We start from the raw sequence: 21,521 nt of genomic DNA on the forward strand, positions 1-21,521 counted from the left end.
AGGTCAAAGGAACTGCCTGCAGAGATCAGAGACAGGATTATTGCAAGGCACACATCTGGAGAAGGCTACAAAAAAAAAAAATCTGCTGCACTGAAGGTTCACAAGAGCACAGCAGCCTCCATAATTCCCAAATGGAAGAAGTCTGGCACAAGTAGAACTCTTCTAAGAGCTGGTCCCCTAGCCAATCAGGGGAGAAGGGCCTTAGTACGAGAGGTGACCAAGAATTCGATGAGCTCCAGAGATCCTGTGTGGAGATGGGACAAAGTTCCAGGTTAACCATCACTGCAGCCTCCACCGATATGGGCTTTATGGCAGAGAGGCTAGATGGAAGCCTCTCCTTAGTTCAAAACACAGGAAAGCACGCTTGTGGTTTGCAAAAAAGCACCTGAAGGACTTTCAGACTGTGAGGAACAAGTTTCCCTGGTCTGATGAAACCAAGATTTAACTGTTTGGTCTCTATTTTAAATTACTTGTCTGGAGGAAACCAGGCACCGCTCATCACCTGCCCAATACCAGCCTAATTGTGAAGCATGGTGGTGGTATAATCATGCTGTAGGGGTCTTTTTCAGCAGCAGGGACCAGGAGACTGGCCAGGGTTGAGGGAAAGCTGAATGGAGCCAAGTACAGAGAATAAAAACTTGTTTCAGAGTGCTCAGGACTTCAGACTAGGCTGAAGGCTCAACTCCCAACATGACAACGATCCTAAGCACACAGCCAAGACAACACAGGACTGGCTTAGGGACAACTCTTAGAATGCCCTAGAGTGACCCAGTCAGAGCCCTGCCTTGAACCCTATTAACCATCTCTGGAAAGACATTAAAATGGCTGTCCACCGATGGTCCCCATCCAACCTGACTGAGCTTGAGAAGATTTGCAAAGAAAAATGGCAGAAAATCACCCAATCCAGGTGTGCAAATCTTGACACGTCATACCCAAAAAGACCCGAGGCTGTAATTGCTGCCAAAGGGGCTTCCACAAAGTACTGAGTAAAGGGTCGGAATACTTAAGTACATGCGATATTTCCATTTTTTATTTTTAATAAATTCAGACATTTCTAAAATCCTGTTTTCACTTTTTCATTCTGGGGTTCTGAGTGTAGAATAATAAGGGGAAAAATGAATTTAATCAACTGTAGTATCAGGCTACAACATAACAAGATTGAAAAAAAAGTGAGGGGGGGTCTGAATAATTTACAAGCGCACTGTATATACACCCATCGGCCACTTTCTTAGGTACACCTGTTCAATTGCTTGGTAACACAAATTGCTAATCAGCCAATCACATGGCAGCAACTCAACGTATTTAGACATCTGGACGTGGTGAAGACAACTTGCTGACGTTCAAACCGATCATCAGAATGGGGAAGAAACAGGATTTAAGTGACTTTGAACGTGGCATGGTTGTTGGTGCCAGACGGGCTGGTCTGAGTATTTCAAAAACTGCTGATCTACTGGGATTTTCACTCACAACCATCTCTAAGGAAATCAAGACTCATCAGACCAGGCAACGTTTTTCCAATCTTCTATTGCCCAATTTTGGTGAGCCTGTGCAAATTGTAGCCTCTGTTTTCTGTTCTTAGCCAACAGGAGTGGCACCCGGTGTGGTCTTCTGCTGCTGTAGCCCATCTGCTTCAAGGTTGGACATGTTGTGCGTTCAGAGATGGTATTCTGCATACCTTGGTTGTAACGAGTGGTTATTAGAGTTACTGTTGCCTTTCTATCATCTGGAACCAGTCTGCCCATTCTCCTCTGACCTCTGACACCAACAAGGCATTGTCATCCACACGACTGCCGCTCACTGGATACTTTCTCTATTTCAGACCAGCCCATCTGGCACCAACAACCATGCCACGTTCAATGTCACTTAAATCCCCTTTCTTCCCCATTCTGATGCTTGGTTTGGTCTATCACATAAAATGCAATCCCAATAAAATAAATGTATGTTTTTGGTTGTAACATGAAAAATGTGGAAAATTTCAAGGGGGTATGAATACTTTTTCAAGGCACTATATATATATATATATATATACATATACACACACATACATACATACATACACACATACTGTATATATATATTTATTTATTTATTATGTGGGAACTAGCATCAAGGGTAGAGCTTTAACAACACACAGCCACTCGCTCTCTTCATTTTAAGGGCTGTTTCGCCCAATTTTATTTAAAATAAAGTTCCACATAACATGTTTCCCACACAGGGGTATACACCATCAATACAAACGAAAATATTCAGCCCCCTGGCTCTCATTAGCAGCAACGCTGATCAGGCTTCATGCCTCGATCCTCTTGACCATTCACATACAACCCGCTGCACCTGGGTTAGCGCCCTTTCCCAGCACTCCTGTTTCTCCAGCCCACAGGCTTGGACCCCGTCTGCTCTGTCAGACTTCTCTGTGCTACAATGCACACTTGTGGATGCTCCCTTGCACCCACATGGACTCCTCGGGAGGGTGGAGCCCAGAACCCTGGTCCTGACTCTAGAAGAGGGCCACACACACCTGAGCAATCAGTCTCCTGGCCATTCCCAAACCCTGGCCCCAGGATTGGAGATTTCATCCCTCCCAAATCACTTTGAAATCTCCAGGTCCCAAAATGGACTTTACAAACAAAGCCACGTTCCTCTGCATCAAACAAGTACCCTGGAGCCCCTTAACCTGCCTTGTTGAGAAACCCAAGTGAAATATCCTTTTTATATTGTGACGGATCTCCACAGAGTCACAATATATATATATATATATATATATATATATATATATATATATATATATATATACAGTTGCAAGAAAACGTATGTGAACCCCTTGGGATTACGTGGAGTTTTGCATGAATTGGGCATAAAATGTGCTCTGAACGTCATCTAAATCACAACAATAGAAGAACACCGTCTGCTGAACATAATACTACACAAACATTAGATGTTGCCATGGTTTAATTGCACATAACATGTAAACATTCACAGTGCAGGGAGGAAAAAGTATGTGAACCTTTGGACTTAATAACTGGTTGACCCTCCTTTTGGCAGCAATAACCTCAACCAAACATTTCCTGTAGTTGCAGATCAGACCTGCACAACGATCTGGAGTCATTTTGGACCCCTCCTCTTCACAAAACTGTTTCAGTGTAGCAATATTCTTGGGATGTCTGGTGTGAATCGCTCTCTTAATGTCATGCCACAGCATTTCAATCGGGTTGAGGTCAGGACTCTGACTGGGCCACTCCAGAAGGGGTATTCTGTGCTGTTGCAACCATTGTTTTGTTGAATGACTTGTATGCTTTGGGTCATTGTCCTGTTGCATCACCCATCCTCTGCGGAGCTTCAGTTGGCGGACAGATGGTCGTACGTTTTCCTGTAAAATGTCTTGATAAACTCTGGAATTAATTTTCCCATCAATGACAACAATCCGTCCAGGCCCTGAGGCAGCAAAGCAGCCCCAAACCATGATGCTCCCTCCGCCATGTTTCACAGTGGGGATGAGGTTTTGATGTTGGTGTGCTGTGCCTTTTTTTCTCCACACATAGTGTTGTGTGTTCTTCCCAAACAACTCAATCTTGGTTTCATCTGTCCACAGTATATTTTGCCAGTAGTGCTGTGGAACATCCAGGTGCTCTTTTGCAAACTTCAAACGTGCTGCAATCTTCTTTTTGGCCAGCAATGGCTTCCTCCGTGGTGTCCTCCCATGTACTCCATTCTTGTTTAATGTTTTCCTTATTGTAGATGTGTCAACAAAAATGTTAGCATGTGCCAGAGATTTCTGTAGGTCTTTAGCTGACACTCTGGGATTCTTCTTTACCTCATGCAGCATTCTGCGCTCTGCTCTTGCAGTCATTTTTAAAGGATGACCACGCCTAGGGAGAGTAGCAACAGTGCTAAACTTTCTCCATTTGTAGACAGTCTGTCTTACCGTGGACACATGAACATCAAGGCTTTTGGAGATACTTTTGTAACCCTTTCCAGCTTCATGCAAGTCAACAATTCTTGATCGTAGGTCTTCTGAGAGCTTTTTTCTGCAAGGCATGGTTCACATCAGACAGTGCTTCTTGAAACCAGTAAACCCAAAACAGGTGTGTGTTTTTTAAGGGCAGGACAGCTGTCAGCAACACATCCAATATCATCACACTGATTGGAGTCAAGGTTGGCTCACTCCTGGCTCCAATTAGCTCTGGGAGAAGTCATTAAGCTAGGGCCTCACATACTTTTTCCTCCCTGCACTGTGAATGTTTACATGTTATGTGCAATTAAACCATGGCAACATCTAATGTTTGTGTAGTATTATGTTCAGCAGACTGTATTCTTCTATTGTTGTGACTAAGATGACGTTCAGAGCACATTTTATGCCCAATTCATGCAAAACTCCACGTAATCCCAAGGGGTTCACATACTTTTTCTTGCAGCTGTATATATATAATTTTGATGCAAGTTTGACACCAAGAACCAAATACTGCATGTTTGGTATGATAATACCTACAGTATATGAATGATGATGCCACCAATGGGTATTAATTTAGGTACTGCACTAACAACCTATAATTAAAAAAAAAACACACCAAATAGTTCTGTCATTGGAGTTAAATACTGTCATAGGAAGAGCAAATGGCTATTTCATTCCTTCTTTTATTTCCCTATGAACAAAAAAAAAACCAAAATATTTTTTTTCTATTCCCTAATTCACTTAAATTGTCCAATCAGATGTCTATTCAGAATTGTGGCATAAATTCACAAACTAAGTAATTAAGTTCCATTCACAGCCTTGTTCCAAATCGGTCCAGAGACAGATATAATTGTGTTCTATTTAAACACTCTGGGAAATCATCTGTCAACATTTGTTCCAGTTCTGCATTCATTCAACAGCAAACACGGGGGCTTATAAATCTGCATTTGCTTTAAAAAATGGAAAAGGAACAAACAAAACCCATTGAAATTCCTCCTCTGTTTGTCCTCTTTAATGCTCCATGCCTGTTGTTTATTTGTATAGCTCATTCATTATAATGGTTAGTTAAAGTGACCAGCATGCCTTGTGTGAAGGAGATTGAGGATGTTACAATTGGTGAGGTCCTTACAACCATCCATGCTTTCTTTACCTTCTGTTATTATTGTTGGAAACAAATCTGGGCTTCAATTCGGGACATGTCTATGTATGTTTCCACAAAGAAACCCCAAATACTTGCATATCCAACAAGGCTGGACCCCACAAAAGGAAAAGATGTTTAGTACACCCTATACCAAATCACCACACCAACAAGGCCAACCACTGGACATGACCATAATACAATTCTAGGACACTCTATACATAGAACACTACACCCCCAACATGGCTGACAACTAGACATGACCATAATACAATTCTATTACACCCTGTGCATAGAACACTAAAACCCCAACATGGCCAACCACTGGAAATGACCAGAATACAATTCTAGGACACTCTATACATAAAACACTAAAACCCCAACATGGCCGACCACTGGATATGATCATAATACAATTCTAGGACACTCTATACATAGAACACTACATCCCCAACATGGCTGACAACTAGACATGATCATTATACAATTTTATTACACCTTGTGCATAGAACACTACACACCCAACATGGCCGACCACTGGAAATGACCATAATACAATTCTATTACACTCTATACATAGAACACTACACCCCCAACATGGCCGACCACTGGACACCATCATAATACAATTCTATGACACTCTATACATAGAACACTACACCCCCAACATGGCTGACAACTAGACATGATCATAATACAATTCAATTACACCCTGTGCATAGAACACTAAAACCCCAACATGGCCAACCACTGGAAATGACCATAATACAATTCTATTACACTCTATACATAGAACACTACACCCCCAACATGGCCCACCACTGGACACCATCATAATACAATTCTATGACACTCCATACATAGAACACTACACCCCCAGCATGGCTGACAACTGGACATGATCATTATACAATTCTATTACACCTTGTGCATAGAACACTACACACCCAACATGGCCGACCACTGGAAATGACCATAATACAATTCTATTACACTCTATACATAGAACACTACACCCCCAACATGGCCGACCACTGGACACCATCATAATACAAGTCTATGACATTCTATACATAGAACACTACACCCCCAACATGGCTGACAACTAGACATGATCATAATACAATTCAATTACACCCTGTGCATAGAACACTAAAACCCCAACATGGCCAACCACTGGAAATGACCAGAATACAATTCTATTACACTCTATACATAGAACACTACACCCCCAACATGGCCCACCACTGGACACCATCATAATACAATTCTATGACACTCCATACATAGAACACTACACCCCCAGCATGGCTGACAACTGGACATGATCATTATACAATTCTATTACACCTTGTGCATAGAACACTACACACCCAACATGGCCGACCACTGGAAATTACCATAATACAATTCTATTACACTCTATACATAGAACACTACACCCCCAACATGGCCGACCACTGGACACCATCATAATACAATTCTATGACACTCTATACATAGAACACTACACCCCCAACATGGCTGACAACTAGACATGATCATAATACAATTCAATTACACCCTGCGCATAGAACACTAAAACCCCAACATGGCCAACCACTGGAAATGACCATAATACAATTCTATTACACTCTATACATAGAACACTACACCCCCAACATGGCCCACCACTGGACACCATCATAATACAATTCTATGACACTCCATACATAGAACACTACACCCCCAGCATGGGTGACAACTGGACATGATCATTATACAATTCTATTACACCTTGTGCATAGAACACTACACACCCAACATGGCCGACCAATGGACATGATCATAATACAATTCTATTACACTCTATACATAGAACACTACACCCCCAACATGGCTGACAACTAGATATGATCATAATACAATTCAATTACACCCTGCGCATAGAACACTAAAACCCCAACATGGCCGACCACTGGAAATGACCAGAATACAATTCTATTACACTCTATACATAGAACACTACACACCCAACATGGCCGACCACTGGACACCATTATAATATCATCCTATTACACTCTATACATAGAACACTACACACCCAACATGGCCGACCAATGGACATGATCATATTACAATTCTATTACACTCTATACATAGAACACTACACCCCCAACATGGCCGACCAATGGACATGATCATATTACAATTCTATTACACTCTATACATAGAACACTACACCCCCAACATGGCCGACCAATGGACATGATCATAATACAATTCTATTACACTCTATACATAGAACACTACACACCCAACATGGCTGACCACTGGACACCATCATAATATCATCCTATTACACTCTATACATAGAACACTACACCCCCAACATGGCTGACAACTAGATATGATCATAATACAATTCAATTACACCCTGCGCATAGAACACTAAAACTCCAACATGGCCGACCACTGGAAATGACCATAATACAATTCTATTACACTCTATACATAGAACACTACACCCCCAACATGGCCCACCACTGGACACCATCATAATACAATTCTATGACACTCCATACATAGAACACTACACCCCCAGCATGGCTGACAACTGGACATGATCATTATACAATTCTATTACACCTTGTGCATAGAACACTACACACCCAACATGGCCGACCAATGGACATGATCATAATACAATTCTATTACACTCTATACATAGAACACTACACCCTCAACATGGCCGACCAATGGACATGATCATAATACAATTCTATTACACTCTATACATAGAACACTACACCCCCAACATGGCTGACAACTAGATATGATCATAATACAATTCAATTACACCCTGCGCATAGAACACTAAAACTCCAACATGGCCGACCACTGGAAATGACCAGAATACAATTCTATTACACTCTATACATAGAACACTACACACCCAACATGGCCGACCACTGGACACCATTATAATATCATCCTATTACACTCTATACATAGAACACTACACACCCAACATGGCCGATCACTGGACACCATCATAATACAATTCTATTACACTCTATACATAGAACACTACACACCCAACATGGCCGACCAATGGACATGATCATAATACAATTCTATTGCACCCTATACATAGGACACTACACCCCCAACATGGCCAACCACTGGACATAATCATAATACAATTCTATTACTCTCTATACATAGAACACTACACACCCAACATGACCCACCACTGGACATAATCATAATACAATTCTATGACACTCTATACATAGAACACTACACACCCAACATGACCCGCCACTGGGCATGATCATAATACAATTCTATGACACTCTATACATAGAACTCTACACACCCAACATGGCCGACAACTGGACACCATCATAATACAATTCTATTACACTCTATACATAGAACACTACACCCCCAACATGGCCCACCACTGGACACCATCATAATACAATTCTATGACACTCCATACATAGAACACTACACCCCCAGCATGGCTGACAACTGGACATGATCATTATACAATTCTATTACACCTTGTGCATAGAACACTACACACCCAACATGGCCAACCAATGGACATGATCATAATACAATTCTATTACACTCTATACATAGAACACTACACCCCCAACATGGCTGACAACTAGATATGATCATAATACAATTCAATTACACCCTGCGCATAGAACACTAAAACCCCAACATGGCCGACCACTGGAAATGACCAGAATACAATTCTATTACACTCTATACATAGAACACTACACACCCAACATGGCCGACCACTGGACACCATTATAATATCATCCTATTACACTCTATACATAGAACACTACACACCCAACATGGCCGACCAATGGACATGATCATATTACAATTCTATTACACTCTATACATAGAACACTACACCCCCAACATGGCCGACCAATGGACATGATCATATTACAATTCTATTACACTCTATACATAGAACACTACACCCCCAACATGGCCGACCAATGGACATGATCATAATACAATTCTATTACACTCTATACATAGAACACTACACACCCAACATGGCTGACCACTGGACACCATCATAATATCATCCTATTACACTCTATACATAGAACACTACACCCCCAACATGGCTGACAACTAGATATGATCATAATACAATTCAATTACACCCTGCGCATAGAACACTAAAACTCCAACATGGCCGACCACTGGAAATGACCATAATACAATTCTATTACACTCTATACATAGAACACTACACCCCCAACATGGCCCACCACTGGACACCATCATAATACAATTCTATGACACTCCATACATAGAACACTACACCCCCAGCATGGCTGACAACTGGACATGATCATTATACAATTCTATTACACCTTGTGCATAGAACACTACACACCCAACATGGCCGACCAATGGACATGATCATAATACAATTCTATTACACTCTATACATAGAACACTACACCCTCAACATGGCCGACCAATGGACATGATCATAATACAATTCTATTACACTCTATACATAGAACACTACACCCCCAACATGGCTGACAACTAGATATGATCATAATACAATTCAATTACACCCTGCGCATTGAACACTAAAACTCCAACATGGCCGACCACTGGAAATGACCAGAATACAATTCTATTACACTCTATACATAGAACACTACACACCCAACATGGCCGACCACTGGACACCATTATAATATCATCCTATTACACTCTATACATAGAACACTACACACCCAACATGGCCGATCACTGGACACCATCATAATACAATTCTATTACACTCTATACATAGAACACTACACACCCAACATGGCCGACCAATGGACATGATCATAATACAATTCTATTGCACCCTATACATAGGACACTACACCCCCAACATGGCCAACCACTGGACATAATCATAATACAATTCTATTACTCTCTATACATAGAACACTACACACCCAACATGACCCACCACTGGACATAATCATAATACAATTCTATGACACTCTATACATAGAACACTACACACCCAACATGACCCGCCACTGGGCATGATCATAATACAATTCTATGACACTCTATACATAGAACTCTACACACCCAACATGGCCGACAACTGGACACCATCATAATACAATTCTATTACACACTATACATAGAACACTACACCCCCAACATGGCCGACCACTGGACATAACCATAATACAATTCTATGACACTCTATACATAGAACACTACACCCCCAACATGGCCAACAACTGGACATAACCATAATACAATTCTATGACACTCTATACATAGAACACTACACCCCCAACATGGCAAACAACTGGACACCATCATAATACAACTCTATTACAATCTATACATAGAACACTACACCCCCAGTATGACCAACCACTGGATATGATCATAATACAATTCTATAACATTGGATCCGCCAGATCCTGCGCTTCTTTGTGCAGCCACAGAAAGACTCTTTTCTGCCCCCTCCTCCTTCCCGTCTCAGCAGTTGGCAGTAGAGATGAGGACAGAACTCCTTCTACAGATCCTGTGCCTCTTTGTGCAGCTGCAGCAGCCATCATCTCCACCTTCCGTGGTTTGAGCATTTAGTAGACTGCAGCAGCTGACTTCAGCCTCCACTTCTCTGTGCAGCCACAGAAAGGCTCTTGTCTACCCTCTCCCCCTTATCCCAGCAGTTGTTAGCAAAAAGGAGAATTGAATTTCTCCTATAGATCCTGTGCTTCTCTCTGCAGCGGCAGCACCCCCATATCTCCACCTCCAGTAGACCCTGGCAGCTGACTTCAGCCCTCCTCTGGTCCTCCTCCAGACCCTGCACTTTCTGCTCCCCAGCTTCGCCCCCAGCTTCTTACCAGCAGCAGCAAAATGTAAGGAGGGATGACACTGTGATGTAAGGGAAGATGGGGGTCTCTTGACTTCTGATGGTGGGGGGCTCTTGACATCTCATGTAAGGAGGGTGCTCTGGACATCCAGCCTTAAAGATACAACCGGCCCTTGATCTAGAATGTCAGTTTTAGTTGGGTCTTCTTCACTTATTTAGTTCAAATTAAGGAACAATTGACTTATTTAATGTGTATGTCCACCTTCTCAGAAAAAAATGAAAAGATCAACTAACACCCTATACCCTTCTCAGTCCCTGCTGTACTTACCTACGTGGGTGATGAGCTGTTAGAACCCACACAGTTGGGGAGTTGAAATCCTCACTCCTTTCCCCCTTCTTCTTGCAGGCCTTCCTGGACAGACTAGAGCAATTCTAAACGCTTAGCTCCAGCACAGAGCATCGCTCTGATCCGTTCCAGAAGCCCTTCAGAAAGAAGGGGGAGAAGAGCGGGGACTTAAAATCCCCAGATCTCTACATCAGCTGCTTGGGGAATCATGGCTCATAACCCATGGAGGTAAGTTGGGTGGGGACCAGGGGGATGGGGAAGGTGTACTGTGTTAGTTCACCTTTTCATTTTTTTTTCTAAAAAGTTGAACTACACCTTTAAGTGAATATATTTAGACAAGCAACTCAGTCACCTCAACCCAACCATAATGAAACTTGATTGCCCAAGAGTCAAAACTTGTCATGCTCTTGGACAATCAACATTGGCTTTGACACATTCCATGGTAACTGGATAAAGCTGATTGAGTTACCCAGGTGGAGAATGCTGGGATATGTTCCTGACATGCATCAGAATGGAGGACGTGGCTTTGATAAGCAGTAAAACGTCTTTGATAGGTCACTACTCCCCCAATATGGCCAACCACTGGACATGATCGTAATACAATTCTATTACACTCGATACATAGAACACTACACACCCAACATGGCCGACCACTGGACACCATCATAATACAATTCTATGACACTCCATACATAGAACACTACACACCCAACATGGCCGACCACTGGACATCACCATAATACAATTCTATTGCACACTATACATAGAACACTACACCCCCAACATGGCCGACCACTGGACATGATCATAATACAGATCTCTACATCAGCTGCATGAGCACTCATGGCTCATAACCCATGGAGGTAAGTACGGTGGGGACCAGGGGGATGGGGAAGGTATACAGTGTTAGTTCACCTTTTCATTTTTTTTCTAAAAAGTTGAACTAAACCTTTAAGTGAATATATTTAGACAAGCAACTCAGTCACCTCAACCCAACCATAAAGAAACTTGATTGTCCAAGAGTCAAAACTTGTCATGCTCTTGGACAATCAACATCAGCTTTGACACATTCCATGGTGGCTGGATAAAGCTGATTGAGTTACCTGGGTGGATAATGCTGGGATATGTTCCTGACACGCATCAGAACGAAGGACGTGGCTTTGATAAATAGTAAAACATCTTCAATAGGTCACTACTCCCCCAATATGGCCAACCTCTGGACATGATAAGCAGTAAAAAATCTTCGATAGGTCACTACTCCCCCAATATGGCCGACCACTGGACATGATGATAATACAGATCTCTACATCAGCTGCATGGGCACTCATGGTTAATAACCTATGGAGGTAAGTACGGTGGGAACCAGGGGGATGGGGAAGGTGTATGGTGTTAGTTCATCTTTTCATTTTTTTTTTTCTAAAAAGTTGAACTAAACCTTTAAAGTGAATATATTTAGACAAGCAACTCAGTCACCTCAACCCAACCATAATGAAACTCGATTGCCCAAGAGTCAAAAATTGTCATGCTCTTGGACAATCAACATTGGCTTTGACACATTCCATGGTGGCTGGATAAAGCTGATTGAGTTACCTGGGTGGAGAATGCTGGGATATGTTACTGACACGCATCCGAATGGAGGAGGTGGCTTTGATAAGCAGTAAAACATCTTCGATAGGTCACTACACCCCCAATATGGCCAACCAGTGGACATGACCATAATACAATTCTATTATTCCCTATAGATAGAACACTACACCCCCAACATGGCCAATCACTGGACATTATAAGCAGTAAAACATCTTCGATAGGTCACTACTCCCCCAACATGGCCAATCACTGGACATGATAAGCAGTAAAACATCTTCGATAGGTCACTACTCCCCCAACATGGCCAATCACTGGACATTATAAGCAGTAAAACATCTTCGATAGGTCACTACTCCCCCAACATGGCCAATCACTGGACATTATAAGCAATAAAACATCTTCGATAGGTCACTACTCCCCCAACATGGCCAATCACTGGACATTATAAGCAGTAAAACATCTTCGATAGGTCACTACTCCCCCAACATGGCCAATCACTGGACATTATAAGCAATAAAACATCTTCGATAGGTCACTACTCCCCCAACATGGCCAATCACTGGACATTATAAGCAGTAAAACATCTTCGATAGGTCACTACTCCCCCAACATGGCCAATCACTGGACATTATAAGCAATAAAACATCTTCGATAGGTCACTACTCCCCCAACATGGCCAATCACTGGACATTATAAGCAATAAAACATCTTCGATAGGTCACTACTCCCCCAACATGGCCAATCACTGGACATTATAAGCAGTAAAACATCTTCGATAGGTCACTACTCCCCCAACATGGCCAATCACTGGACATTATAAGCAGTAAAACATCTTCGATAGGTCACTACTCCCCCGCCATGGCCAATCACTGGACATTATAAGCAGTAAAACATCTTCGATAGGTCACAACTCCCCCAACATGGCCAATCACTGGACATTATAAGCAGTAAAACATCTTCGATAGGTCACTACTCCCCCAACACATGGCCAATCACTGGACATTATAAGCAGTAAAACATCTTCGATAGGTCACTACTCCCCCAACATGGCCAATCACTGGACATGATAAGCAGTAAAACATCTTCGATAGGTCACTACTCCCCCAACATGGCCAATCACTGGACATTATAAGCAGTAAAACATCTTCGATAGGTCACTACTCCCCCAACATGGCCAATCACTGGACATTATAAGCAATAAAACATCTTCGATAGGTCACTACTCCCCCAACATGGCCAATCACTGGACATTATAAGCAGTAAAACATCTTCGATAGGTCACTACTCCCCCAACATGGCCAATCACTGGACATTATAAGCAATAAAACATCTTCGATAGGTCACTACTCCCCCAACATGGCCAATCACTGGACATTATAAGCAGTAAAACATCTTCGATAGGTCACTACTCCCCCAACATGGCCAATCACTGGACATTATAAGCAATAAAACATCTTCGATAGGTCACTACTCCCCCAACATGGCCAATCACTGGACATTATAAGCAATAAAACATCTTCGATAGGTCACTACTCCCCCAACATGGCCAATCACTGGACATTATAAGCAATAAAACATCTTCGATAGGTCACTACTCCCCCAACATGGCCAATCACTGGACATTATAAGCAGTAAAACATCTTCGATAGGTCACTACTCCCCCGCCATGGCCAATCACTGGACATTATAAGCAGTAAAACATCTTCGATAGGTCACAACTCCCCCAACATGGCCAATCACTGGACATTATAAGCAGTAAAACATCTTCGATAGGTCACTACTCCCCCAACACATGGCCAATCACTGGACATTATAAGCAGTAAAACATCTTCGATAGGTCACTACTCCCCCAACACATGGCCAATCACTGGACATTATAAGCAGTAAAACATCTTCGATAGGTCACTACTCCCCCAACATGGCCAATCACTGGACATTATAAGCAGTAAAACATCTTCCATAGGTCACTACTCCCCCAACATGGCCAATCACTGGACATTATAAGCAGTAAAACATCTTCGATAGGTCACTACTCCCCCAACACATGGCCAATCACTGGACATTATAAGCAGTAAAACATCTTCCATAGGTCACTACTCCCCCAACATGGCCAATCACTGGACATTATAAGCAGTAAAACATCTTCCATAGGTCACTACTCCCCCGCCATGGCCAATAAGCAGTAAAACATCTTCGATATTGCAGAACAAGTCCCGATAAACGTGACCAGCTATTTCTAGCAATCTTTTATCTCACATGGTATAGATCTCATATGGTATATGCACTAAGGAGTTTAGCTGAACAGGTATTTAGGGAAGTTCAGAGTAGACTTGAGCAGGGGCGGACTGACCATTTGGAAACTCGGGCACTGCCCGAGGGCCCGAGGTCAGTAAGGGGCCCCATGAGATGCCCCTGGTACCTTTCATAGGCTTTTTTGGGTGTGGTTTGAGTGTGGGCGACGACACAGAGTCCCCATGATCCCCTATTGCCCAGGGGCCCCATGATCCCCTATTGCCCCTATCCCCTATATCAGTTGTCAGTCCGCACCTGGACTTGAGCGATTCATTACAATTCTATTTTTGGACGGAAATTTTTTGGGGTATGCAAATCTCCAATTGGACATAGTAACGAATGTCATGAATCCAAAAACAGTTATACAAAAATTAACGAATGCATTTGTTTCATTCGGATGGCATTACATGATGCAATTGTAGTTAGGGCCCATGGGAAAATGAATGAAATTTTCAAATTCATTCGATAATTCAGATTTGGATAATGACTGGATCTGAATTTCGTTGCATTCGTTAATTCAGATGCACATGAAGCCAGTTGATATTGTCCAATCAGCTCATGCCATTTCTATTGGTGGGTTGGACTAGCGTCTGAAATCATCAAATCCGACAGAATCAATAAAATTTTAAATATATAGTAATCTCTTGAAAAAACTTCAACATTTTTTAAATCCACCCAGACCACCGAATATTCAAAATGAATGCTGAAGATACCAAACAAATTCCGAAAAATGAACATCACGAATATGTAAAAACAAAATTCTTCGATGGACAAATGCATCCAACAAGAAACAAACATTTCCGGTGTGTCTAGCTCAGAGGATCTGTCAGGAATGGACTTGCCAATAATGGTGGGACTCACCTGCCTTGTGGGCTGCAGTACCAGGGCTAGGGCAATCTGAGACTCACCCCTGCAATCAGCCAAACACCTGAAGCTGATTGCAGGGGTTGTATTTAAGGAATGGCCAGACTCACAGTCAGGGCCTTGGCGTGTGTTTTTCCATGGGCCCCTGTACCTTGTATCCTGTTCCTGTTCCTGTCTGACTTGTTGCCGACCCTGCCTGATCCTGACCTCTGCTGACTTCTCCTGCTTGATCCCTGGCTTGTGACCCTGACCATTCTCTGCCTGACCCTCTGTACCGCGCTGCCCGTGAGTTACTGAACCCATCTTGTGACCCTGACCACTCTCCCGCCTGTTCCTGGTACTCCGTTTGCCCGTTTGCTACTGACCCGGCCTGCCTGACTACTCTTTGTATTGTATGTATTGTTATCGGTGGGTGATTTGGTTTGGTTTGTTTGCACTGTGTTTATGTTTAGTTTTGCACTGCATTTTGTATTGTCAGTCTTAATAAATTATATTGTTTATACCATATCTGAAGCCTGCGTTTCCCTGTGTCAGTCCACACCCCTCTGCTCATACCTGGAGCCCTGACAGGATCTTTGGTGTAGAGCTGTTGCTCCACGGAATGGAGACCCGCCACTGGAGATGACTTGGGCATCATTGAGCACTTTGGGCCACCCCAAGAGATTCCAGTCTACTTGTGACAAGGTCAAGTGGAAGACCCCGATCCCAATGGCGGGATGATATAATGTTCACTTCAAATGCAACAATGACATTACCTGTCTTTTATGCCGCACATATCAATCTGCAGGTCGCTGAAATTCCCCAAGACGCCGCGCTGAACCAAGATGAGGTCCTTGGGTTGGTTATCAATAAAGATGAGTCTCATACATCCTTGAAATGACGAGATTGGATTTATACAGGACGAGCTGGCTGGATGATCCGGGCAGCCTGTTTGGTAAGAGACAGACATGGCGGCTAATCAGATTCATAATTTCATATAATGCATTTACGTTTTTATGAGCTCTATTGATGGATGACCCCGAGGTCCCAGCATTCCTGGTGTTCTTTTATTACACAAGATTTCTCCTAAACTCTCAGGTTATGAGAACAGACCGCAGTGTATGGTACAAATGGATGAACAGGCTGAGTTTAGACATTTATTTATTTCAGGTACTTCTATAGCGCCGTCAATGTACGCAGCGCTTTACATATATATTTTACATTCACATCAGTCCCTGCCCCCGAGGGGCGTACAATCTAAGGTCCCTAATTCACACATACACATACTAGGGCCAATTTAAACAGGAGCCAATTAACCTACCAGCATGTCTTTGGCGTGTGGAAGGAAATCGGAGTACCCGGAGGAAACCCACACAGGCACAGGGAGAACATGCAAACTCCAGGCAGGTGGTGCCGTGGTTGGGATTTGAACCAACGACCCGAGTACTGCCAGATGGAAGTGCTAACCATTGAGCCACTGTGCTGCCCGTATCCACTTGCCGACTGGTCACTTATACCCCCTTCCTTACCATTCCAATTTTCAGCTTTCACGCTTTGAATGACAATTGCACGGTCATGCAACATTGTATTCATATGAAATTTTTATCATTTTTTTCTCACATATAGAAATGTCTTTTGGTGGTATTTACTTGCCACTGGGTGTTTTATTTTTTTGCACTATAAACAAAAAAAGAGCAAAAAATTTGAAGAAAAAGTTTCTTTGTTTCTGTGACGGGGGTAGACAGGACAGAACACACAGAGCAGATGATAAACACACAAAGCTTTATTAAAGAAATGACATTCACTCAATTGGGGTCGGCAGGTAGCGTGGCAGCACCCAGTCTAGGGGAATAGCAAGGAGAGGGCTCAAAATAATTGTAATCTGGCCCCAAGGGGGGGCAAAGTTAGAGTCTCTAGAAATTTGTAATCCAAGTAGGGAGAAGAGGGGGAACAGAGTTCAAGAACAGTCCAGGGGCAATAAAACAGGGGCGCATACACTGACAGCTCCAGCAGGGATGGTCTCAGCTTCACAGCAGGTGACAGTCCGGGGGGGGGGCGACCCTCCTCAGCACACAGCAGAGGGTCCTAACAACAGGTACCAGTCCTGAGTCTCCAGCAACAACACATAGCACTTCTGGGGCCCAGTACAGGCAGTATAGCAGCGGGTACTTCCCCTGAGTCCCGAGTATTAGCAGCGTCATCCAGTGGTAGTAATCCTTTCAAGCTTAGCATCAATGCTGCACAGCATCAGTAATAATAATCCTCCCAGCTTAGGGGGTCTCTGCAGAGGGGCAGCAGTAATAATCCTCCCAGTTTTAGGCAGAGTGGCTGCAGGGGTCTCGCCTCAGCGTAGTCTTTCCTGACAGCTGCGCAGCGGTAGAACGACCCGGGACTCTCTTCACTGGACTTCTTAAGGCCGGTCTAGAGCATCCCTGGTCGCCCTAGCAACTGTGGGCAGCATGCCTCATCGCCCGGCAACGAGGAACGCCCCCTTGACACGGGCCGCGCTCTCGGGAACGCGGCCTTTGTCGTTTGACGAGTGCAAGCACGGGAAACCCCTGTGCCCGAGCTGCACTTGTCGGGGCCATGCGGCGTCAGATTGACTGCCGCGGCCCTGACATCCCAGTGAGTTGCCCGCCCCTTCTCCCCCCTTCGCCCCTTCCCGGTGAGCTTCTCAGCGGGAGACCGCCTCTCTCCCTCCAGCTGCTCCGGATGGGAGAGAGATAGGGGTTGGGGGTGATGAAAGTCACACCTCTCATCCTGGACGGCCCAGCTTCAAAGGGCCGTGACAGGATAAGAGGGGGGAGAGGTGGGGGAAGCTGCAGTGGGGAGAGCGAAGGGAGAAGGGCAGCCTGCACACCGTGACAGTTTCTATTATATTTTTTTATAGTTTCTGATCATCAATGCCCTGATGATTGGTGCCGATCCCCGCTCTGACAACTGCCAGTTGTCGGCAGCACTTTCCTCATGCTCTGACAGTGTGAGGAAAGTGCAGCCGAGAACCGGCAATTGCATTTCCCGGTGATCAGCATGTCATTGGACACGGCTGATCATGTGGTAAAAGGCCGCTGTGATTGGTCTTTTACCACATCATGTAATCAGCTGTGTCCGTAGGACACAACGATCACGGAGATCGCTACGTGCCCCGGGACACGTAGGCAGGGCCATGGATAAGGGGGTGCCACCAGTGCTCCTGTACGGGGCCCAGGCCAGCAGGGAGGCCCAGGCAGCTGGGTGAAACAGATTTGTGGTCAGGGAGGGTGAACGACACGGTGGGGGGGGGCACTTACTGGAACCGATCCCCTGTATGGCTCTCTCTGCAGCAGCTGAAAGCCAGCTTTTTCTCCTCTCCTTCCTGCTGGCTTTCATCTGCTGCAGAGAGAGCCATACATTGGATTGATTCAAGTAATTCACCCCCCTGCCGCACCCATCACCCTCCCTGTGCACCATATGTTTCCTTTTGCTGTCCAGGTCCCCTGTGTGCCCCCACCCCCCCCCAGCGCTGCCGGCTTCCCTCCTCTCCTTTCCACCAGCAACTGCAGTCACACAAAAGGTTCCTTCAGGATGGAGAGTGAGGGAAGGGTTCAGTAAATATGTCACATTTACCAGCCCTTTACTTTCCTGAATGAACGCAATGAGGGATTGGTACTGATCGCTCATTGTGTTCATTCATAACTGAAGCATAGAAAACTGTGTGTTTTTTTGTGTTTTTTTTTAGGAGGGGGCCTGTCATGTTGGCTGTATGGGGCCCCATGGTTTCTAACAGCAGTCCTGCATGCAAAGAAGAAGTCCCTGCACTTCTTTGGAAAATGCAGCCCTCGCGGGAACGTCAGTTCCCAGTACAGTTGTGATTTCCAGTGCATGCGGCGTGCCATTGGGATTAATGGCACCCGCCCGCGGGTCCGCATTCCTCTGTGTGGGTGGTGCGGCTGCACGGATTTGTGGGCGGATCCACAGCGGCACCACCCGCACAGATGTGAACCAGGGGTACGTGGTTAAACTATGTGTATGTGTGTGTTTATATACATGCACTGCGTGTGCCTAGGAAATGTAATGCCATAAAGGGTCGTTGGTACCAATCCCAACCACGGCACTACCTGCCTGCAGTGTGCAGGTTCTCCCTGTGCCTGTGTGTGTTTCCTCCGAGTACTCCGGTTTTCTCGCACACTCCAAAGACATGCTGGTAGGTTAATTGGATCCTGTCCAGGGGCAGACTGAAAACTCATGGGGCCCCCGGGCAATAGGGGATCATGGGGCCCCTGTATCCTCGCCCACACTCAAACCACACCCAAAAAAGCCTATGAAAGGTACCAGGGGCATCTCATGGGGCCCCCTACTGACCCCTGGCCTTCGGGCAGTGCCCAAGTTCCTGTCCAGGGGCAGACCGACAACTCATGGGGCCCCTGGGCAATAGGGGATCATGGGGCCTCTGTATCCTCGCCCACACTCAAACCACACACAAAAAAGCCTATGAAAGGTACCAGGGGCATCTCATGGGGCCCCCTACTGACCCCTGGCCTTCGGGCAGTGCTCAGGTTCCTGTCCAGGGGCAGACCGAAAAATCATGGGGCTCCTGGGCAATAGGGGATCATGGGGCCCCTGTATCCTTGCCCACACTCAAACCACACACAAAAAAGCCTATGAAAGGTACCAGGGGCATCTCATGGGGCCCCCTACTGACCCCTGGCCTTCGGGCAGTGCCCAAGTTCCCAAATGGTCAGTCCGCCACTGATCCTGTTTAAACTGGCCCTAGTATGTGTATACATGAATGTGAGTTAGGGACCTTAGATTGTACGCTCCTCAGGGGCGGGGACTGATGCGAATGTACAATATATATGTAAAGCGCTGCATAAACTGACGGCGCTATACCTGTAATAAACAAATAAATGAATGAAGTAAAATGCTCATTTCTAACATTGTACGATTGTACAAGATCCCACTCACCTCCAAAATAATAGCGGTGTCCTGTGGAAATCTGTAGCGGCATGGTGACGTGGACCGGTGTCGTAGCCCCGTTGTCTAATGTTAGGGAGACGCGATGTCTTCTGGCGTTAATTGCAACCGTGTGCCATAAACCATCATTTAAACCACTGCCTGAAAAACGAAGGAATTTTTTTTTTTTATAAACAAATAATTTTATGATGTAAATGAATAAACAATTTATATATATATATATATATATATATAATAATTAAAAATATATATATATTTAAAATATATATATATATATATATATATATATATATATATATATATAATAATTTAAAAAAAAATATATATATATAATAATTAAAAAATATATATATTTAAAAAAAAAAAATATATATATATATATATATATATATAATAATTAAAAAATATATATTTTTTTAAATATATATATATATATATATATATATATATATATATATATAATAATTTAAATATATATATATTTTTTAAATATATATATACATGGAGCTGCAATTTGCCGAAGAAATGGAGTCCTTTC

At 43.8% G+C, this 21,521-nt stretch overlaps 1 protein-coding gene across 1 annotated transcript in view; it reads right to left on the reverse strand.

Annotated features, from left to right (window-relative positions):
* LOC149462256 (contactin-associated protein-like 5) overlaps positions 1–21,521 on the reverse strand; it is a 577,382-nt gene that overhangs the window by 278,807 nt on the left and 277,054 nt on the right. The window contains exons 9-10 of the mRNA XM_089677193.1: positions 20,975–21,124; positions 16,807–16,978 (exon numbers count right to left, since the gene is read on the reverse strand). Of these exons, the coding sequence (XP_089533319.1) occupies positions 16,807–16,978; positions 20,975–21,124 (322 nt within the window). The remainder of the gene's footprint in view (positions 1–16,806; positions 16,979–20,974; positions 21,125–21,521) is intronic.

The sequence above is a fragment of the Staurois parvus genome, unplaced genomic scaffold, assembly GCF_062004578.1.
Source record: "Staurois parvus isolate SC_StPar_1 unplaced genomic scaffold, SC_StPar_1.0 ptg000179l, whole genome shotgun sequence".
NCBI lineage: Eukaryota > Metazoa > Chordata > Amphibia > Anura > Ranidae > Staurois > Staurois parvus.